We start from the raw sequence: 17,477 nt of genomic DNA, 5'->3' as shown, positions 1-17,477 counted from the left end.
AAGCCGCAGCAGGGATTGTGTGAGTTAAGTCGGAACCGATCGGGAAAAACAATATGTTCTGCATTCTTCGAGTGTCAGTGTGCATGCATCATCGCCTAAGCTCGTTGGGAAAGAGATGGCTTAATGCCGAGTCCACAGGAGCTAGCCAGCTCCACAGTCTTGATGTATCGATTTTCAGCCCACAGTGCGCCTTGTCGGCCTGCGCGACAAATGTCCATGCATCACGCTCCAAGAGCCAAAGCCAAGACCTGAGAAATAAACCGATCGACACCTTGGTCAGTTGGTGGGGCCATCCGGGAATCAACTGGATTGCTGGACACTTACCCCGGACCTGGATAGAGTTCAGCAGCTTCACTAGCCGGGCCACTGCTCAACTTGAGACCCGTGCTGCATGCAGGATGCCAGGATTGCTCAAGCGTGGAGACTGGAGACACGGCACCAGGGTCTACTCGAGATGGAAACATTTCATTCACAACTGAAGCTGAAGATTTGACATGCGGCATGCCTCGAATAGCAGCTCACAGGCGACTGGTATGTGATCGACGGCGAAGGATACTCCGCGAAAGTGCATACTAGAATCCATTATTTGAGTCCGATGGATACACCGGTCATTCCATGGGAAAGCTGTGATGGCGCCTTGCAGGAACTGCTGAGGAGAACTTAAGTATTCACAGTAAAAAGGCACCGAAAAGAGTATAGTTTTGTTTCGAGTGTCTCCGAGGGGTCGGAACCCCAAAATTAATATGCAGATGGTTCGACGCAGGATTGAACACCCAAAAAGAAGCTCCAGGGATATACCATGCCCATGGCACAGGGTTGATAGGATAATCCGACAGTAGCGCCCCTGAGCAAGCCATCCCCTGCAGTCTGTCAATATCGATAGGCTGATCGCACCTTGTAAGTAAAGTGCGTGCTAACCGAGGTCGACACATTTCTTGATTTCATCGCATAGCTTACCGTTTAATTGGGTGCGATGTGTATGGTGATGGGTATGCTAGCATGATCGCTGGGCACGAAGTAGTGCGAGGGAGAGTATTCAACGCCGGGGCCACAAACTGTGACAGGAGGGCACATGGGGCCAATGAAGCGCTAGTATCCGCCAGATCCATAGACCGGCAGTTTCCTGCGACTCGCCTATACATCATTAGTTGGTTATCACAAGATTAGAATGATTTGTGTTTCACTCTGTACAGTACCGGTGAGCCACTGGAATGGGATAGATCGTTCGACCTGACCACTGCGGAAACCAGTCACATATCTGTGGATGACGATTCAATTCACATTTTGACTGTCCCATAAACGGTTTCCAAGGTATGTGCGCCACCGTTGACTGTCAAATCAGCGATCCCGTTACTATTTTTGCGTAAGGTAGTTTTGCTTTTCCGAGGAGCATCACTTTTCGGAGCCCCGAAGGTTTAGGAGGCGGCACACATATCTACTGTAATATCACGCTCGCGCTCAAGTCTTGACCCACTCGCCCTGTTCAGAAATAGATGCAAGTCATCATGGACGGGAAGATCCGAACAATCCGAAGAAATCCTGCCGCTGACATGATATGTCTGATAGCTAGGGGGTTCGAGGGCTGGAGGGGGGGGAAGGCGGAGGGGTCGACATGCGATTGTTCTTTGGATGTATTGACTGCAGTTAACTTGTCACTCCAATCGATCGGTCCAAGCTAATTTGAAGATCTCCCGGGGCCACCGCGAAGGATTTGCCTGCGTTCAATGCATTCCCACTCCGGCCCCAGGTTATTCGACCAGAGGCTGAACTATATAAGGAAGGGGCACCTTGAAAGATTAGGCTCCGCAACTGATTCGTGTTCCAAAGTTCTTGGATTTCAACCTTCAATAATCCCGGTCGCGATACCTTCACCATGTTCGAACACCCTGCCGTCGATCAGCACTCTTCTCGAGATGCCACTCAAAAGACACATTGCGTGGACTCCATGAAGCCATCAAATTATACGGAAACCGCCGACACAATGACTGTAGGTCGACAATTCATGTATATTGTCATCGAACCTCGCTGATCATATTCTCGTTGCCAGATGCCTGGTGTCCGGTGTCCAAAGTGCCAAAGGTCCGGGAAGGAGGTTTGGGTCATTCCAGGGAAATATTGTCATGTATGCGGAACTCCTTGCTGAGAGAGAGCAGTTCCAGGTATGGCAGTCAGCACCTATCGAATTGAAGTCTCAGCATTCAAAACTGACAAATACTTACAGATTTTTGACAGAGCACAAAGCTCTCACCTGGAATGAAAGCCCCGTTCCTCGATGAGAAGCACTCGAAGCTCCAACACAATCGCTTCGAGGCACAGGCAGCGCAGCGTCCTTCGCATTCCTCGCGTACGCTCGACTTGGGGGAAAGTCAGCCAGCAAATAGCGATCAACGAACGTCGCGCTCGTCGCATCGAGAAAGGGTTCTCCACCACTGGCGACCATTTAGGGAAGAAACGCACGATACAGCACAAACATTGTTCTGGTGCAGTTGGGACAAAAACAATCGGTCATTGGGTTTTTTGAGGTCATCTGGGTCATTGGGTCATCGGAGACGGCAGGTCAATGTACCTAAAATACAGACAAAGTCCAGGTATTCGGCATCTGGCAGATAATAAGTAAATTCGTTCGGCTCACGTAAGAAGATCCAGGAAGGTCAGGAACAGACTCGGAGAGATGAATTCCTTGCACTCTATACGGCAACTCTAAGCTCACGATCACGCCTTCCTAGTTGGGATAGCTGGCTCAGATCCGCCACGTGATGTCCGTCTATCCTTGTCCCTGAGTGACGTCACGGGTTTCTGTCCCCGCCTTCTTTGTAATCGAAGACATCAGACAGGCACACGGCCAGTTCTGTTGTATTTCTTTCTCTTCGAACCAGAAGAACCTTATACACCTCTAGTATAATGGCGGAAACATATACAATCGGCTCCCGTGGCGAGTGTGAATGCCTCGTCAAGGACTGGGGATTCAAGCATGTCTTCACTTGGGCTGATGGAAGGTAAGCACAGATCTGGTTCGAGATGTCATCCTATTTTGATAAGTAGGAAGGCGCATGGAAATCATGGCATAGATGATCAGCGTGTTAATGAATGGTATAGCAACGCGTACTATCCTCCCCATACCCATGGAGGTCTGACAACACATCTCATCCGTCGGGGAACGTTGACGATCACCTATCCTGACGATAATAAGAAGCTGTACAATGGCGAAGTCAGGAAGGAGACATTCCGGACAGGTGCGAGGGTGGATGTACCGGCTGGTAAGCGGCATGAGGTATGGATTGGAGATGAAGGTTGTGAGTACGTGATTGGAGAATAAGCGTTTGCTGTTTTCTAGCGGCTTGGAGTCAATTCATCAATTGATTTGTTCTATCGTTTCATATGTATCATATCGTGTATACCAGCATCTATTATCTCAATAGCGAGCATCCTTCTAGCGGTGGCCTCCTGTACATCTATGGCATAAACGAAGGAAAGTAAATTTGGAAAGTTTAAGAGCACCGGGATAGAAACGCTCAAAACTTCTCTTCCGACATCCAGTGTCGGTCATTTAGTATGTGAATCGGAAGTCGAGTCTAGAGAAACAATTAGCCAGCGCTCCAGAGGCCTGTGTAAGAGAATCGCCATACCGTTTGTTCCCCTTGTCAGCGTTAGCGGCAAGGTATGCTGTCCTTTCCTCACTTGACATTTTGTCCCAGATCTCTGCACGTTTCCTATGGCGAAGATTAGCATCTGAACGTGCATGAAAGCGAAAAAGGTCATGCATACTTGTTGCGCCAGACATAGTAGTACCTAGATCCGATGAAGAGAGCCAGACTCCAAGCAGCCAGCGCGATGAGAACACGGTTTCCGACCCGATAGTGCGGCTTGTCATCTTCACGGTAGATCTAATATAAAGGTCAGAAATAAGATCTTCTATAAAATACGCAAAATGCAAGACTGTATGTACTTACGTTGTTACCAATAATGTTGGAAACCTGGACCATCATGTTATATATCGCACTAGCAACCGTTCTTGTTGATACCGAACCGGCGTTCCTAGAGGTCATGGCGACAATGATAGCATGCACGTAAGGAGCGCCAATGAGAATCACGTTAAGAATCCACAGCGCCCATGAGCTGGTACCATCCGGAAGAACGGCAAGTGCAATAAGCGGCACCAAGCACCAGATTTCAGCACCGATACCGAGAAGGAGTCGGATGTTCCACCGCTCGGAGACCCACGTCCAGACGAGAAGATTGACGATGAACAGAGCGTAGGCCGGAATAGTCATCAAGTTGACCTGGAAGGTGTTGTAGCCTAGCGACTTTAGCTGAATCGAGATATAACTCGTTGCGGGAGTGTTGGGAATCATCCAGGTCAATCCGAGCAAGTAGATAGGCCACATGTCGTAGTCCCAGAGAGCATGCCACAACATCTTGGGAGTGACTGCTTGACGGTTGTGCATCGTTCCTTTGCTAGGATCATCTCGGATGACACGGTTGACCAGGATCTTTTCCTCATGCTCATTAAACCATCCATTCTTTCCTCGTAAGATACCCTTGGTCTGCGTTGGCGATGGAGGCATCCAGAAAGCAGCGACAATAGCAATCACTCCAGTGATCAGACCCTCGTAAGCGAAGAGATATCTCCAGCCTCCGGTTCCATCATCACGTCGGATGTGGAGGAATCCGAATGCTAAGAAAGCGCCGATAATGGCAGTTCCTTGGTAGGAGACCCAGAAGAAACTCAGGCGGATTGGCAGCTCTTTCGACTTGTACCAGAAAGAGAGGAAAAGAATGGTATCAGGAATACTTTAAGGCGTCAGTGAGAGACTAGACTAGCAACAGATGCTTGGAGACTCACAATCCACCCTCGAATAGACCAAGTAGCGCTCTGCAGATATAATAACCGGTTCTGTTGTGAAGGAAAGCTTGGCAAGCAGCAATCAAACTCCAGGAGAACATCTGTATAGGAATCCATCGGTCCGGTCCGAGCGCCTTCGATATCAATTGCGAGGGAAGTTCGGCGAAGAGGAAGGCACAGTAGAAGATTGTTTGTCCAGTGTTGTAATCGTTTGTGTTCATCCCAAGGTCATCGAGCATAGTATCGGAAGTAGCTTGAACCACATTGCCGCGATCTAGCTGTAGCGCGAAGAACGTGATACAAGCAAATGTACACACTCTCCAATCAACCTAAGCCTTTGTGAACACTCATCGAGACTTGTTGTCAGTGGTGGGGTACGAAAGTTGACTACCTTTCGAACGAGCCGCTTCTCTTCTTCCTCCGTCCAGTCGAAATCGGGATCCCAACGGTTGATACCTTCGTACTCGGGAATAGGCTTGTAGAACCTGGGATCCTCCGATTGATCGAAAGCAGCCTCGTTGTACTCTTTGTAGCGTCTGTGATCCTTCGCTCCAGAGTCCGACGAAGAATCCGACTCCACGACAGCGTCTGGACCCTTCTTCTCATCGACAGGCACAGTGGTGCTAATCTCGTTGGTGATGGTGGCATCATGTATAGCCATCCTGTCGTCTGAGCTCGCCATATTGGTAGACAAATCAGAGCTCTGTTTGTAATACCAAGAAATTGGGCGATGGATGACTCCGCGGACTATGGGCGCTTGGAGAATTTAAAGCTTTCCTCATATCCGGTCCGTCATGCTGGCAATTTTTTTTCTCTTACTTCCTGCTTTCTCGTGCATGCTATCACGCAATCTGAACATCCACTCGGCAAGGCCTCAAAGAGCTTGAGAGTCGACAGCTGCCCACATGGTGGTGGATAACGGCCAACCACCGGGGCCAATGGTGCACGAGGAGAGCGAGGTGGGACAAACGGTAGCAAGGTACAACTTCGGCTGCTACTAAATCTGGATTCCGGACAGTCCCCTCAGGGAACGTAACTGCGGGGACTTCGAGATCGCCCAAGGCAAGAGGCAAAGAAGAATGTCTTCTAGAGATATCCATCATAGTCTTCAACCGGACCAGTCATCGATGCCTAAACTGCTCGCCTCAGTCTAGAGCGGCGTGGCATTTGGCATCACGCAAGCTGTGCTGCAGTTGCGACATTAGAGACGAGTAAGGAGAGAGGTATAATGATTAGTGCTGTTTTAGCTCTGGGCCACAGGGGGGTTTCGAGTCGTTATCTTGAAGTCTGAAGAGGTGAAAAGCCGGGATGAGATTGGCGCAAGATGGTAGTAGATGTCGCCATCGTCGCCGTCGTCACAACATCAAGCTAAGCAGCGATTGGTGCCCGGCCTATTGTTGAGGAACCAGGATCGTTAGCCTCTACTCCGACTGAAGCTGGAGGTCTGCTTCGACGTCACCGACCTTGTTCCGTTGATGATATCCATGGAAGCGACCAGGAGGACATGTGCCTTTTCCGTAGAAAGGAGAATTGACGAGCGATGGTTATGATTCCGCAAGCTGGCAGTGGAAAGCAGTGGGTTGTAGTGGGTAAGGAGAGAGTGGGGGAGCCGCAGCGGAAGGCTGTTTAGCTCAGGCTGGTGGACTCTCTGGCAGTGAGCTAATCTGGCGCAAACAACACCAGCAATGGCGCCATGCCCGGCCTGTCAATGTCTCCTACTCCTTCCATCTCCAACCTTCTCTCTAACAGTCGCCTCATCTGCGTCCAAGATTGATAACTACTTCATCGAATGAAACACATTGCCACTATCAACTATGCTCATCGCTTACCTCTATCACGCCATTTAGAAGCCTTCTCGATCATTATCTGATCTGCGCGTTTCTCGCCCGAGACACCCTCGTACTGTACAGTCGCACAATGGGATAGTACTACTCCTTGGGGTAGTCTACCTTATTGCGTTATGTGCACGAGCAACTCTCATGAAGCGTCGAACCCCGCCTTGCTGACTCAAGGCCTATCCAGAACTAGCGACCAGGATCTTCCATACCCCGCAGACATTGCGCCAGCGTGCCTCTGAACCGGGTAATCGGTTATCATGGAAGCCCTATATAACACGCCATAGGCCCGCGGACGCACGCTTGGATATCCCAGGATTAACCTGCCAGAACACTGGAAGCTGAGGTCATAGATCATACACAATGGCACCATCTCTTGCTGAGCCCGTTGGCCTTCGTGCACCGCCCAAGTCTCTTCTCAAGACTAGCGCGGGGCACAACAAGGAGAACTTGATCGGTTACGGAGAGACCTACAAGCATGGTGATGAGATCAAGGGAACAGTTAAGCAGCCTCCTGCTTCATACCCCAACTACCTCCCCGTATGGGATAATGAGACCGAGAGGTAAGATCAACAAGACCGCAGCCCTAGAATCTATCTAACAAGGCTATAGATACCCACCCCTTCAGCCCTTCGAGCACTACGACCACGGCAAAGATGCCGACCTAACATTCCCCGATCTCTTCCCCACAGACAAAGACTTCCACCTCGACGAGCTAACACCCACCATCGGCTCCGAAGTCAGCGGCATCCAACTCAGCAAACTCACCAAGGAAGGCAAAGACCAGCTCGCCCTCTTCGTTGCCCAGCGCAAGGTCGTCGCCTTCCGCGACCAGGACTTCGCTAGCCTCCCCATCCCCGAGGCCCTCGAGTTCGGCGGTTACTTCGGCCGCCACCACATCCACCAGGCCTCTGGCGCCCCCAAGGGCTACCCAGAAGTCCACCTCGTCCACCGCGGCGCCGACGACACCAGCGGTGCAGACTTCCTCGCCGGCCACACCAACTCCATCACATGGCACTCGGACGTTACCTTTGAGGAGCAGCCCCCTGGCACAACCTTCCTTTACCTCCTTGATGGACCCTCCAGCGGCGGAGACACCCTCTTCGCCGACATGGCACAAGCATACAAGCGTCTTTCACCTGAGTTCCGCAAGCGCCTCCACGGTCTCAAGGCCGTGCACTCCGGCGTCGAGCAAGTCAACAATAGTTTAAACAAGGGCGGTATTGCCCGGCGTGACCCCATTCAAACCGCACACCCGATTGTGCGAACACACCCCGCCACAGGCGAGAAGGCCCTCTTCGTCAACCCTCAGTGTATGTTTTCCCGATTTACATCAAATACCTGTCAATCAAACTTCAATGCTAATTCAAGTTCAGTCACCCGCTACATAGTCGGCTACAAAAAGGAAGAATCCGACTTCCTGCTCAAGTTCCTCTACGACCACATCGCCTTATCTCAGGACATTCAGACCCGCGTGCAGTGGCGCGCCGGTACAGTCGTGGTCTGGGATAACCGTGTTGCGTGCCACAGTGCACTATTTGACTGGGCGGATGGGCAGAGGCGTCATCTTGCTAGAATCACGCCTCAGGCTGAGAGGCCGACTGAGACGCCGTTTGACGGTTAAGTTAAGCTTTCTTAAGCATAGCTATACTTGTCCAGACGGTTGGAGATGAGATGACTTGATGATATTCATGCATGAAAATGTACATAGAGGAGCGATTCATAGGGGGTGGCTTGTAGATAGTGGAAACAGATTGTGCCCACGAACGTGCGGGACGCATGTTTGAGATGCCGCGTGAATACCCAGTTACGAGTACTATTATGATCTTAGCATTTCTATAAGTTGTTTCCGTATGATCCTACAAGGACCCTGTATTCGACTTGTGCATTCGTCTCTTAGGGCTAGTTCCAAGCTTGCGGGCTATACAAGATGTCAAAGAGCAGTAATACGAGGGGTTCTTGCACTCAAGCCCCAGATAATAATACCAACACGAACCGCAATTCAGAGAAAGGAAAGGGTCATTCTGCAAAGCCTCGAACAGCTTCCGCCAATCAAGCCCAACCACAACCCCAGACCCACCAAAAAGTCCGACTCTTCTTCCAACATAATAGATAGACTAGGTAGAGTATGCCTGCAATTCGATCCAGACATCATCCCCTTCAAATGTATGCCTGTCCAGACACATAACCTAGAGCTTCGGCTTCAACGACATCCCAAAACCCTTCTCAACAGCATCAGGCGGCGTGATCTTGATAGTCGGAGGCAGCGTAAAGGTTCCGTAATTCGGTTCACTCTTCGAGGGCTCAGGAGACGCAATATCCGCCTTCTGAGACATAGGAGATCGTCGAAGCTCGCTTTCGATGTCAGATCCGATGCTTAGCCCTGCAAAGGCCTCGGATAGTCGGTCGAGCGTGGTTTGTCGGGCTAGGGTGTCTGTGTCTTCGATTTGTTCCCAGGAGACGGCGTCTTCATATTCGCTTGAGCTGTGGGAGGGGTGGGTGGTTGAGGCGACTGCGGCCATGGGATTGGATGAATGTCCGGTTGATGAACTGGCCTGGGGGGCTTCATTAATTAGCTGCCTGTTCGATGTCGAGATATGTGATCCAAGCATCTCGAAACTCACTGGCTGTATGTGTCTTGTAACGGTTGTGTATAATATAGCACTGACCAAGAAGAGAGCGACGTATGGTGATTGTGATGATGGTTGATAAGCTCTTGTACGAGTGTTGAGGTTGAAACGCCCGGATGCGATGCGGCTCGGTTGTTTCAAACCGGAAGGAACGCGCTCAGGTAAGGCTAGGTCGCTCCTTCCTTTCTTCATCGCTTCAACCGTTCAAAGCGGTGCAGAATGCCAACTCTCCAGTCTTTCTGAAATGTCCTCGCTGATGGCGGAGTCATCTGATTGCTTGCCTCCAGCGCAGCTACAAGAGCCTCATATGTGTCGACAGGGAGCCTGAGTTCTTCCAACGACAGAGGCGATGCCTTGCCGGGCTCAGGGTGCAACATGTTCCCGACTTCAGCTGCTGCTTGAAAGAAGACTTTCATGGCTCGCTGGGACGTAATGCTGTGTTGGGTGCTTGCGTTGGAGTAGCGCATATCAGGATTGAAGACCCAAACCTATCGCATGTCAGCAAATTGTACAAGCTGGAACAATTCTCGGCTTACTAGTATCCCATCTTTCTTTTCACAATGAATTACGAATCTCCGGGCGCTCTCACGCTCGATGAGTTCCAGCAGCTGAGCGGCGACAACGAGCTCTGTTGGATGTTTCTCCCAGTTCAACCCATCAGCGGGCTCAGTCGACGGGAGTGATGCGGCAAGGCTCGTTTTGAACAATCTCCAGCCTTGGGCGACTGTGTCTTCCACGCCGATTAGTGTATTGCACTTGTCGCAGACAAGCTCTACTTCAGGCGGTAGGTGAGAGTTGTCGGTACGTTCCTTCGTGGCCTAGCAACCTAGGTGTTAGCGCGGCTTTCACTAATAAGGGGTCTATAGGTCAAGGAACGCAAAAAGGAATCAGTTGTATTGATGGTGAGCTACTACTGAACTATAGTTGACGGACCCCTCATGTACCTTGTCATAATCGCGTTGATGCCATCCCTCTGGACCCAACAACGGAGAAACAACAAGGCGTTGTCTCGCCTTCGGCGCTTGAATAATGATGTCGCAACAGCAGGAGAAGGAATAGCATGCGAAATCCATCTGACGAGGATAACTGCATAAATTCCAGTCATCCCAATATCGACCGTCATCTTCACGAATCGCACCAAGCAAGACTGCGTGCTATACGGCAATTGTATCGGAGGCCTGGTCATGGACGGACAAGGTCTCCTTCTTGTTGCCCATGAAGCAATCGTACCTAACCTTCCTACAACACCAAACGCATGGGGCGCCATATGAAAGAATAACGAGGATGGGGTCGGATTAATCTGCTCACCTTGTGCAAGTTCTTACAATCTGTGTCAGCGACCAGAAAAGTAGCCACATCCACAAGCACAGTTCCTGGAGTAGCCAAGACCTGGTTCGAAGCACCATATCCCTTTACTTTCGAGTTGGCATCTTCAATTTCTTTACCATCGGCATCCCGTTCCTTCGGCGGATCCGGTTTATGGCAATGCCAGAAATCCATCATCTCAGCCCAATTGCCACTGGGCAGGTCTTTCCAGGCCCAACATACATCAATCTGTTCCGGCCCGGGTGCATCCGATTTCCCAGTCGATGCGTCCAATATAAAACTCTCGCACTGCGCACATCGTAATTGCGTAGAAGGCGCCATATCCCCCGCAGACCAAGGAACAAAACTATCCAGGTGTTCCTCGAGCGCATCCCGCTTCGGCAACTCCGCATCATCAACCTGCAAGCGGTACGAGAACTCCCGCGCATCAGCACCCGCACCTGCACCCGCACCACCAAGCAACCGCCTCGACCCCTCCTTCACCCTCGCAGGCAACTTGATCGTCTCCGATACATAATCGGGCTCAGATCCAGATCCAAATCCAGCCAATGTAGCAGAAACCGTCACAGCACGACGCGACTCCGAAAGTGAGATCTCGGGGGGGTTGCTCGTCTCACGCGATATGGCGATTTGCACGCTGACTTGGCGGATGTTAGGGAGGTATTCGGCGTGGATTTTGAGAGGCTCTTCTGTGTTTATTTTGGGGGGCTGAGCGGTTAGTGCGGATGTTGGCGTTGGCGGTGGTGGTGCCATTGTTGTCGTTTGTTTGAATGCGTTGGGGGTGTTAAGAGGGAATGGCCGGGTTTGGTTTGTGTTGCAATAACAGTGAGCTCGTGCGTACAAACAGGACAAACATTTGTTGAGCTGAGCTACTTTATGCCTTAGGCACACACATATTTATAGTTGTTGATATGTCAACCAGATAGATAATATTTGTGTGATGTTTTAACATAATTGCATGCTTTTATTAATCCAATCTCAAAATGCTAACTCGTATCTCAAAATAAGAAATGTGTAAATGCATGATGCAAACAACATATTGAACCAGAAGCGGGATATCCATAACCATATCGTACAGTAAATAAAGACCAAAATCCAAGGAATCAAAACATCATTATATATTTTTAACCCCTTTAGAATGCAACTTCAGAATAAATGCATCAAACAAACCCGCCCCACCCATTAAACCCATCCGCCAACTTTACCGCAGCCTTCAAATAGAATCCATCCAGATCATCCCACGTGCGCGCTGTATCCCTCAGCACGCGAAGAGCCTTGATATAGTGTGTTTCCGTCGAGTGCTCGCTGTGCAGCGCTTTATCCTTGACATACTTCCAGTCCTTACCACTTATATCATAATTCCGTACCGTATCAAGGTCAATCTCAGGCCTTAATTGCCCGATGTACACGGACAATACAAAAAGCCACCACTGCCGCAGGAGCGGAACCTGCCATTGTACAGGGATAAGCGGAAGTAAGACGCGAACAGCATGGCTCGTTGTAAGCGCATGCACGAAGAAGAAATCGTATTTCGCGTCCGGCGCATTCGGGTCATACGTCACCGTCAGCATCGCGGCGGCAAGTTCCTGGCTTTCGCGCAAGCTTTCCATAGCGTCGGTTGTACTTGAGGGAATCTTCCATGCGTTCCAGTGGTCTAGGAGCGTTGCTTCTGCGTCGCGGAAGAGGACTTCGATGTTGTGGTCGCCTGGCGTGGTGAAGAGGTTTGCGAGGCGCTTGTCGGCGCGGACTTTGGCGATGACTTCGAAGGGGGAGGAGGTGGAGTAGGAGGATTCGGCTTGGGAGTAGGAGGGGTCGTCGAGGTATTTGTGGGTTGGGCTGTAGCAGACGGCGGCTAGGGAGAGGGCTTCCATTGCGACTTCGCGGGAGGAGACTTCGAAGGCGTAGGCGAGGTGGATGAGGGGGTGGCCGACTGAAATGGAAATGAATTATTAGCAGGACTCTGCGGACGAAGAGTTGATACGTACTGTCTGAGGTTAGAGCGTTGAAGAGAGGTTCTTTTCCGGAGAAGAGGTAGTTGGTCACGACCTTCTTCCAGTCATAGCTATGCCGAACTAGCTCATCCTCAAAGAAGTCGACGTAGGCTCGTTGATACCTAAACACTGTCAGTAGCCGCGACAATTGTGAAGATAAGAGCACTTACTCCTTCTTCCCCAGATAATCCCTCCAGTCATACGTACTAACCTCACCCGGGGAATCCTCCCATGCCTCCAAAGGCTTCAGTTCAACCTCATACAGTCGATTCAAATCATTCGCATCAGCTCCGAGCAAGAAATAGGAAGACAGCGAATGCGGCGCATGATTATGAAATTTGCGCTCGTTCCAGAGGATAGCGTAGTTTGCGTGGTTGAGCTTGAGGAGGTGCTTTAGAGCTCGGCCACTTTTTTCGTGCGCGGTCTCGATCTCAACGGATTCGCAGGGCGGGAGGTTGAAGACGGATCGCTCGCCGAAGGGCAGCAGGTTGCGAAGAAAGTTGAAGGACATTTTGAATTGGGCTCGACGGTTATAAAGCTACGATAGCCATGAATAGCTCGAGAAATAACAAACTGAGTGGGGATGGGAAGGTTGAGGGCAAAAAGCTGGGGACTGGGGTTGCCGAGCTGCTTATCGTTGGGACGCATGACGTAATGAGCATCCCCGCTGCTCCCGTGACGGATGGTTTGATTGTCTGATTTACTCAGCTTCACCGTTTATTATTTCTTAATACCTAGGTCAGACATTGATAAAAGACCAAGCGAATTGACTATAGATCCAAGTTGAGGACTGAAGAAGCAAATCCACAGGTTATTGCAACTCAAACAAATTCGCATTGTCTAACCTCAAAGCTAAACCCACGTGCATTCGCCAATCGATAAGCATTGTGATAAAGTTCTCCGTAAAGCAGCACCTAACTTAGCTACTTTAGTGAATAGATCTAGATGTTCATGCTCTACAGATTCTACATAGTAGAGCTTGTAGCTGAAGTCACAAAACTGCCTTTCGCTCATGGTGAGACGCATTGTTCTTGAATGGCTCGGGCTAACCTCTTTAGGGCCTGTTACTGCATCTGAGCTCCCTCGATTGTTTTCGTGCTTCTCTCATTGTACTCGAGCTTTCCTCATCTGCCGCAGTCTGAAGATAAAAGGCTTGTCAATGTGGTAATTGAGGGTCGCAATGAGGATGTTGGGCATCATCAGGAGCTGATGGCGCTTGTGGACAGGTACGCAGCATGGATGTCCATATATCACCAGCTCTAGGAGAGACACATAGTCATAGCGTTTGCTGCGCGAAGAGAGCAAAAAAAATTTAGTGAGATGTCGTAAAGGACAGGAAGCATTCAAGGTCAGAAACCTAGTAAGCACGTGAGAGAACCTGCCTTGACCCGGAATCAGGAAAGCAACTTAAGGAAGGCAGTAGAAAGAAAGAAACAGAAGAGGGCAGGCTGGCAGACGAAAACGAAGAGCCACCTATATTCCGGCCGAACGAAGCCCTAACAACACCCACCTAGCCACCATCATCCTCCGACAACAAACACCAAAACCACAAAACGAAGTCCCAACCCCTAACCATCCAGCATCGGGCTTCATCCTTCCCTCAAGACCCCAAACAGAAGAACAAACACCATAAGTCCCGAGAACACAGCTCACAGTTACAGCTCACGAATCCAGATTCAGACTGAGACTGAGACCCAAAGTCGTCAGCAGTCAGCAGTCAGCAGTCAGCACAAGCAAAATAATAGTAAACCCCGCAATAGACGCAAGTCCCCGCAAAAGAAAAGCGCCGCGCCGTAATTTAGACCGTGCAGATGATCCACGCATTGGGTGGAAGTGAATACCCGACGCAACAGGAGCGCCTCCCCCGCAAATTGGCAAATAAGTCCCGTCCGCGGCTGCACCTGCTAAGCGAAGCGGCATGAGCTCGACCGGACCGCGCATGGGACAGGGATGCGGACAAGCCCAGACCGCGCAAGGCTGGGCCAAGGTAAGATGTGGTGTTTGAGGAGCAGAAATGTACATGTGACACAAAAGTTGTGATCAATGCGTTGTTGGGCAAGAGGCAGGAGACCGGCCGCCGAAGGGCGAGAGCCAGGGTCTCTTGAGGTATTGATCTACCAATCGGCTTGCGTGGAAAGGGCACCTGCAGCATCACGCAGATGGTGCCTGAAATGATGGAATCGAGATCGAGATCTAGGTCGACGACTTGGATTATTTGGCTGAGCGCACGGACTTGACACATTGTTCTCCAACTTGCTCGTGCTCAGCTTAGGATACGGGATACGTTGATGCCATGTTGCACTTGTGTTCTGGTGTTGCAGGTTTGATGGTCATGCAGAGAATAGTTTGTTGTCACGGGTGATGTTCTTCATTCATGGAGTGTTCGCCCGGGGATTTACATAGAAGGATTGTGATGCTGTGATGGTCAGGCGATGTGCATTTGAATTGAACTCTGGTATTGATTACCGAAGCTGGAATCGGGATTCTTGTTTGATGTATCGTGCCGAGAGTCGCGAAAGTGAGGTCATTGCGTTGTTCAAGCGATTGGCGAACCGCGTCTGGAATCATTGTGATGATGAATCTAAAGGTCAAGTCGCGAGTTGAGGCAGTCTGAAAGAAGAGGCGCTGCCCTATACCTAGTTTCTCCAACTCTGATCCTTAGCCCTAACTTCCCCACGCAAATACCAGATCCGCGGTTAAGCATAAAAAGTTTAAAACAAGAATACCTGACTGTACATCCAACGAGTGCATATATACTCGATACTACTTCTCAATCCCTCTTACCCATGTAGCTGTTTCTCCCCCAGTCGAACCCCCAACTCACTCGAACCCTTCCAGGGCGATGGCCAAACAAACGCACCTTTGGGCCGCGTCATCTTTCCAAACTTCTCAGAATTAACCGCATTGCCTCTCTGCCAGTCTACAATGATGCTAAAGTCTCGGCATTGTCGATTGACACTGAAGTCCGGCCACGGCGCTGCGCGGTCTTCGACCCAGGACAGCGTCAGCACCTCAGTGTTTGCGTTGCACTGCAGGTTTTGGAGTAAGATATCGACGCAGTGGCTGAGATGGATCCAGTATGTGGGGTCTTGGCTTCCTTTGTCTGAAGGTGGTTTGTAGCCGGGATAGGTGGCGAAGGCAGCTTTCCGGAGGATGTTTAGACAGTGTATCTGCTGTTGTTATGTGTCAGCATGGGCCGTTTCCAGTTCCTTGACGCTGGGAGAGGGGAGGAGGCTAGAAATACATGCATAACATCGAGTTGAACCATATATGCATCGTCGCCGAGCCCCCAATACTCGTCTTCAAACCGAGCTACAGTGTCGGGATCTTTGCCCAGCTTGAGAATCTCTTTCCGGGATACGATATGCGTGAATATCGTCTCATACTGTTCCCAAGAGGCGTCATTCTCGGGGCCGGGCTCCTCGCGGGCGATTGAATGCTCGGGGATGGCAAAGAGCGTGCCGTTCAGGGTTGTTTTGTACGTTGGGATGTCGACCGCATCAAGTATAGGGGCTGGTCAAACTTGCATGAGCATACGATCTGAAGTTGATCGGGTAGGATGTAATTTCGGGTGGTCAAACTGTAAATTCATGGGAAAGGGAGGACTGACACCACCAGGAGACTGGTCTGAGGATGGCGTTTTTCTGGTAAACTTTGATTGTGGATTCACGAGTGTAGAGTGCCACGCAAACTACTATGCTTGATAGTATCAGATTTGCGGCTGTGAAATATACCCAAGATTTCGAGGGCGGCTCTAACGTGAACGTCTGTCGTCCTGCTTTCTTCCCGGCAGACAGAAGACCTTCGGTGTCCATGTCACTATGATCATGCCCGTCAGAATCCCCAGAGTCGAGAACTTGGACCTTGTGTATCCGCTGGAAGGACAGCCAGGTACCCGAGAAACCCATAACGTAATAGAAACCCCAAGACAGTCAATGAATCCCTTGGAATTCAGAAGCAGGCTGCATAAAATCCTTCAGCGGACTAGGTCAAGGGACGGTCCGGAGAAGTAGTATCCCACATACAACCCGTCCATTGTTCTTTCCTGGTTCATCCCGTCGATATCTGCAGGTGATGTGTCTACCGTGGCAAGCTCTACCCCAGATAATTGGTAGTACTACCCCACTGGCAGGCAGTCCTGTTGTACAAGAGGTATTGCGCGTCGAAAAAAACCGTGAAAAGCACCGCAAATAGCAGTACTACGCCGATGCGGTGTTGGTGTCCAGTTTTGTTGTACAGACTGGAGTGAGGCCGGTCTTGTCGAGGAAGAGCTCGATGTGGTTGCGAAGAGGAAGAGATCTATAAAAGCACAATTGAATCCTCACATTGTTGTCTTTCTTTTCCCCATCCTCCGGGAAATCCAATTCCTTCGTTCTACTCTTCACTTCAAACTTCATCGAAGCAACTTCCCATTCTGTGGTTTCACGCAAAATGCAGCTTCACTACCTTCTTGCTCTCCTTGGAGCTTCGACTATCGTCGCAGGCATCCCTGTTGAGGCCGGCAAAGGCAATGGCCTAGATGTGTCCTACGGGGGCGGAAAGGGCGGCGGTGGGTACGGAGATGGCCATGGAGGTGGTCATGGTGGCGATGATGATGGCCACGGGGGCCATGGAGGTGATGATGATGGGCATGGCGGCCATGGCGGTGACGGAGATGGCCATGGCGGTCATGGCGGTGACGGTCATGGCGGACACGGTGGAGATGGCGATGGCCATGGTGGTGACGGCGGCGACGGCCATGGCGGACACGGTGGCGACGGTGGTCACGGCGGAGATGACGATGGCCACGGTGGTCATGGCGGCGGCGGTCACGGAGGCGATGGTGATGGGGGGCATGGCGGTCATGGAGGCG

At 50.7% G+C, this 17,477-nt stretch overlaps 8 protein-coding genes across 8 annotated transcripts; 2 read left to right on the top strand and 6 right to left on the bottom strand.

The window, feature by feature from the left end:
- Positions 1 to 239: 239 nt before the first annotated feature.
- BDV14DRAFT_159229 (uncharacterized protein) lies at positions 240 to 1,241 on the bottom strand. Its single transcript, XM_073766723.1, has 4 exons — positions 1,197 to 1,241; positions 958 to 1,134; positions 325 to 884; positions 240 to 248 (listed from the first exon to the last, which is right to left on the bottom strand). Exons 2-3 carry the CDS (start codon positions 1,107 to 1,109, stop codon positions 470 to 472), a joined length of 567 nt encoding a protein of 188 aa, XP_073622680.1. The 5' UTR covers positions 1,110 to 1,134; positions 1,197 to 1,241; the 3' UTR covers positions 240 to 248; positions 325 to 469.
- A 1,660-nt stretch (positions 1,242 to 2,901) lies between these two features.
- BDV14DRAFT_193527 (uncharacterized protein) lies at positions 2,902 to 3,316 on the top strand (the record flags this gene model as incomplete). Its single annotated transcript, XM_073771791.1, has 2 exons — positions 2,902 to 2,996; positions 3,097 to 3,316. The coding sequence occupies 2 exons, from the start codon at positions 2,902 to 2,904 to the stop codon at positions 3,314 to 3,316; spliced, it is 315 nt and encodes a 104-aa protein (XP_073622679.1).
- Positions 3,317 to 3,431: 115 nt separating this feature from the next.
- Positions 3,432 to 5,605, bottom strand: BDV14DRAFT_159184 (putative transporter). The gene is made up of 6 exons (XM_073766721.1): positions 5,235 to 5,605; positions 4,844 to 5,172; positions 3,951 to 4,791; positions 3,766 to 3,884; positions 3,627 to 3,710; positions 3,432 to 3,572 (listed from the first exon to the last, which is right to left on the bottom strand). The coding sequence occupies exons 1-6, from the start codon at positions 5,523 to 5,525 to the stop codon at positions 3,548 to 3,550; spliced, it is 1,689 nt and encodes a 562-aa protein (XP_073622678.1). The 5' UTR covers positions 5,526 to 5,605; the 3' UTR covers positions 3,432 to 3,547.
- Positions 5,606 to 6,839: 1,234 nt separating this feature from the next.
- Positions 6,840 to 8,492, top strand: BDV14DRAFT_159155 (TauD/TfdA dioxygenase family protein). Its single transcript, XM_073766720.1, has 3 exons — positions 6,840 to 7,241; positions 7,291 to 7,991; positions 8,055 to 8,492. The coding sequence occupies exons 1-3, from the start codon at positions 7,042 to 7,044 to the stop codon at positions 8,300 to 8,302; spliced, it is 1,149 nt and encodes a 382-aa protein (XP_073622677.1). The 5' UTR covers positions 6,840 to 7,041; the 3' UTR covers positions 8,303 to 8,492.
- A 375-nt stretch (positions 8,493 to 8,867) lies between these two features.
- BDV14DRAFT_205386 (uncharacterized protein) lies at positions 8,868 to 9,200 on the bottom strand (the record flags this gene model as incomplete). Its single annotated transcript, XM_073774719.1, has 1 exon — positions 8,868 to 9,200. One exon carries the CDS (start codon positions 9,198 to 9,200, stop codon positions 8,868 to 8,870), a length of 333 nt encoding a protein of 110 aa, XP_073622676.1.
- A 296-nt stretch (positions 9,201 to 9,496) lies between these two features.
- BDV14DRAFT_205385 (HECT-type E3 ubiquitin transferase) lies at positions 9,497 to 11,387 on the bottom strand (the record flags this gene model as incomplete). The annotated part of the gene is made up of 3 exons (XM_073774718.1): positions 9,497 to 9,796; positions 9,845 to 10,126; positions 10,617 to 11,387. The coding sequence occupies 3 exons, from the start codon at positions 11,385 to 11,387 to the stop codon at positions 9,497 to 9,499; spliced, it is 1,353 nt and encodes a 450-aa protein (XP_073622675.1).
- Positions 11,388 to 11,551: 164 nt separating this feature from the next.
- Positions 11,552 to 13,223, bottom strand: BDV14DRAFT_184097 (questin oxidase family protein). The gene is made up of 3 exons (XM_073770461.1): positions 12,796 to 13,223; positions 12,620 to 12,747; positions 11,552 to 12,564 (listed from the first exon to the last, which is right to left on the bottom strand). Exons 1-3 carry the CDS (start codon positions 13,134 to 13,136, stop codon positions 11,795 to 11,797), a joined length of 1,239 nt encoding a protein of 412 aa, XP_073622674.1. The 5' UTR covers positions 13,137 to 13,223; the 3' UTR covers positions 11,552 to 11,794.
- Positions 13,224 to 15,405: 2,182 nt separating this feature from the next.
- On the bottom strand, positions 15,406 to 16,533 carry BDV14DRAFT_205383 (oxidase ustYa family protein; the record flags this gene model as incomplete). Its single annotated transcript, XM_073774717.1, has 3 exons — positions 15,406 to 15,798; positions 15,870 to 16,138; positions 16,236 to 16,533. The coding sequence occupies 3 exons, from the start codon at positions 16,531 to 16,533 to the stop codon at positions 15,406 to 15,408; spliced, it is 960 nt and encodes a 319-aa protein (XP_073622673.1).
- Between the last annotated feature and the right edge of the window lie 944 nt (positions 16,534 to 17,477).

Source organism: Aspergillus stella-maris (assembly GCF_047715825.1).
Source record: "Aspergillus stella-maris strain CBS 113639 unplaced genomic scaffold BDV14scaffold_95, whole genome shotgun sequence".
Lineage (NCBI taxonomy): Eukaryota > Fungi > Ascomycota > Eurotiomycetes > Eurotiales > Aspergillaceae > Aspergillus > Aspergillus stella-maris.
This window is presented reverse-complemented; position numbering and strand designations above follow the sequence as displayed.

Excerpts from the sequence above, each read along its gene's own strand:
- BDV14DRAFT_159229 (XM_073766723.1), bottom strand. The coding sequence starts at position 1,109 with ATGGATCTGGCGGATACTAGCGCTTCATTGGCCCCATGTGCCCTCCTG. Across the intron at positions 885-957 it reads ACATCGCACCCAATTAAACG|CCTATCGATATTGACAGACT; the intron begins GTAAGCTATGCG and ends AGGTGCGATCAG.
- BDV14DRAFT_159184 (XM_073766721.1), bottom strand. The coding sequence starts at position 5,525 with ATGGCGAGCTCAGACGACAGGATGGCTATACATGATGCCACCATCACC. Across the intron at positions 3,711-3,765 it reads TACTATGTCTGGCGCAACAA|GAAACGTGCAGAGATCTGGG; the intron begins GTATGCATGACC and ends TCTTCGCCATAG. Across the intron at positions 3,573-3,626 it reads GCTGACAAGGGGAACAAACG|ACTCGACTTCCGATTCACAT; the intron begins GTATGGCGATTC and ends TTGTTTCTCTAG.
- BDV14DRAFT_159155 (XM_073766720.1), top strand. The coding sequence starts at position 7,042 with ATGGCACCATCTCTTGCTGAGCCCGTTGGCCTTCGTGCACCGCCCAAG. Across the intron at positions 7,242-7,290 it reads TGGGATAATGAGACCGAGAG|ATACCCACCCCTTCAGCCCT; the intron begins GTAAGATCAACA and ends ACAAGGCTATAG. Across the intron at positions 7,992-8,054 it reads CCTCTTCGTCAACCCTCAGT|TCACCCGCTACATAGTCGGC; the intron begins GTATGTTTTCCC and ends ATTCAAGTTCAG.
- BDV14DRAFT_184097 (XM_073770461.1), bottom strand. The coding sequence starts at position 13,136 with ATGTCCTTCAACTTTCTTCGCAACCTGCTGCCCTTCGGCGAGCGATCC. Across the intron at positions 12,748-12,795 it reads GATTATCTGGGGAAGAAGGA|GTATCAACGAGCCTACGTCG; the intron begins GTAAGTGCTCTT and ends GACAGTGTTTAG. Across the intron at positions 12,565-12,619 it reads CAACGCTCTAACCTCAGACA|TCGGCCACCCCCTCATCCAC; the intron begins GTACGTATCAAC and ends TTTCCATTTCAG.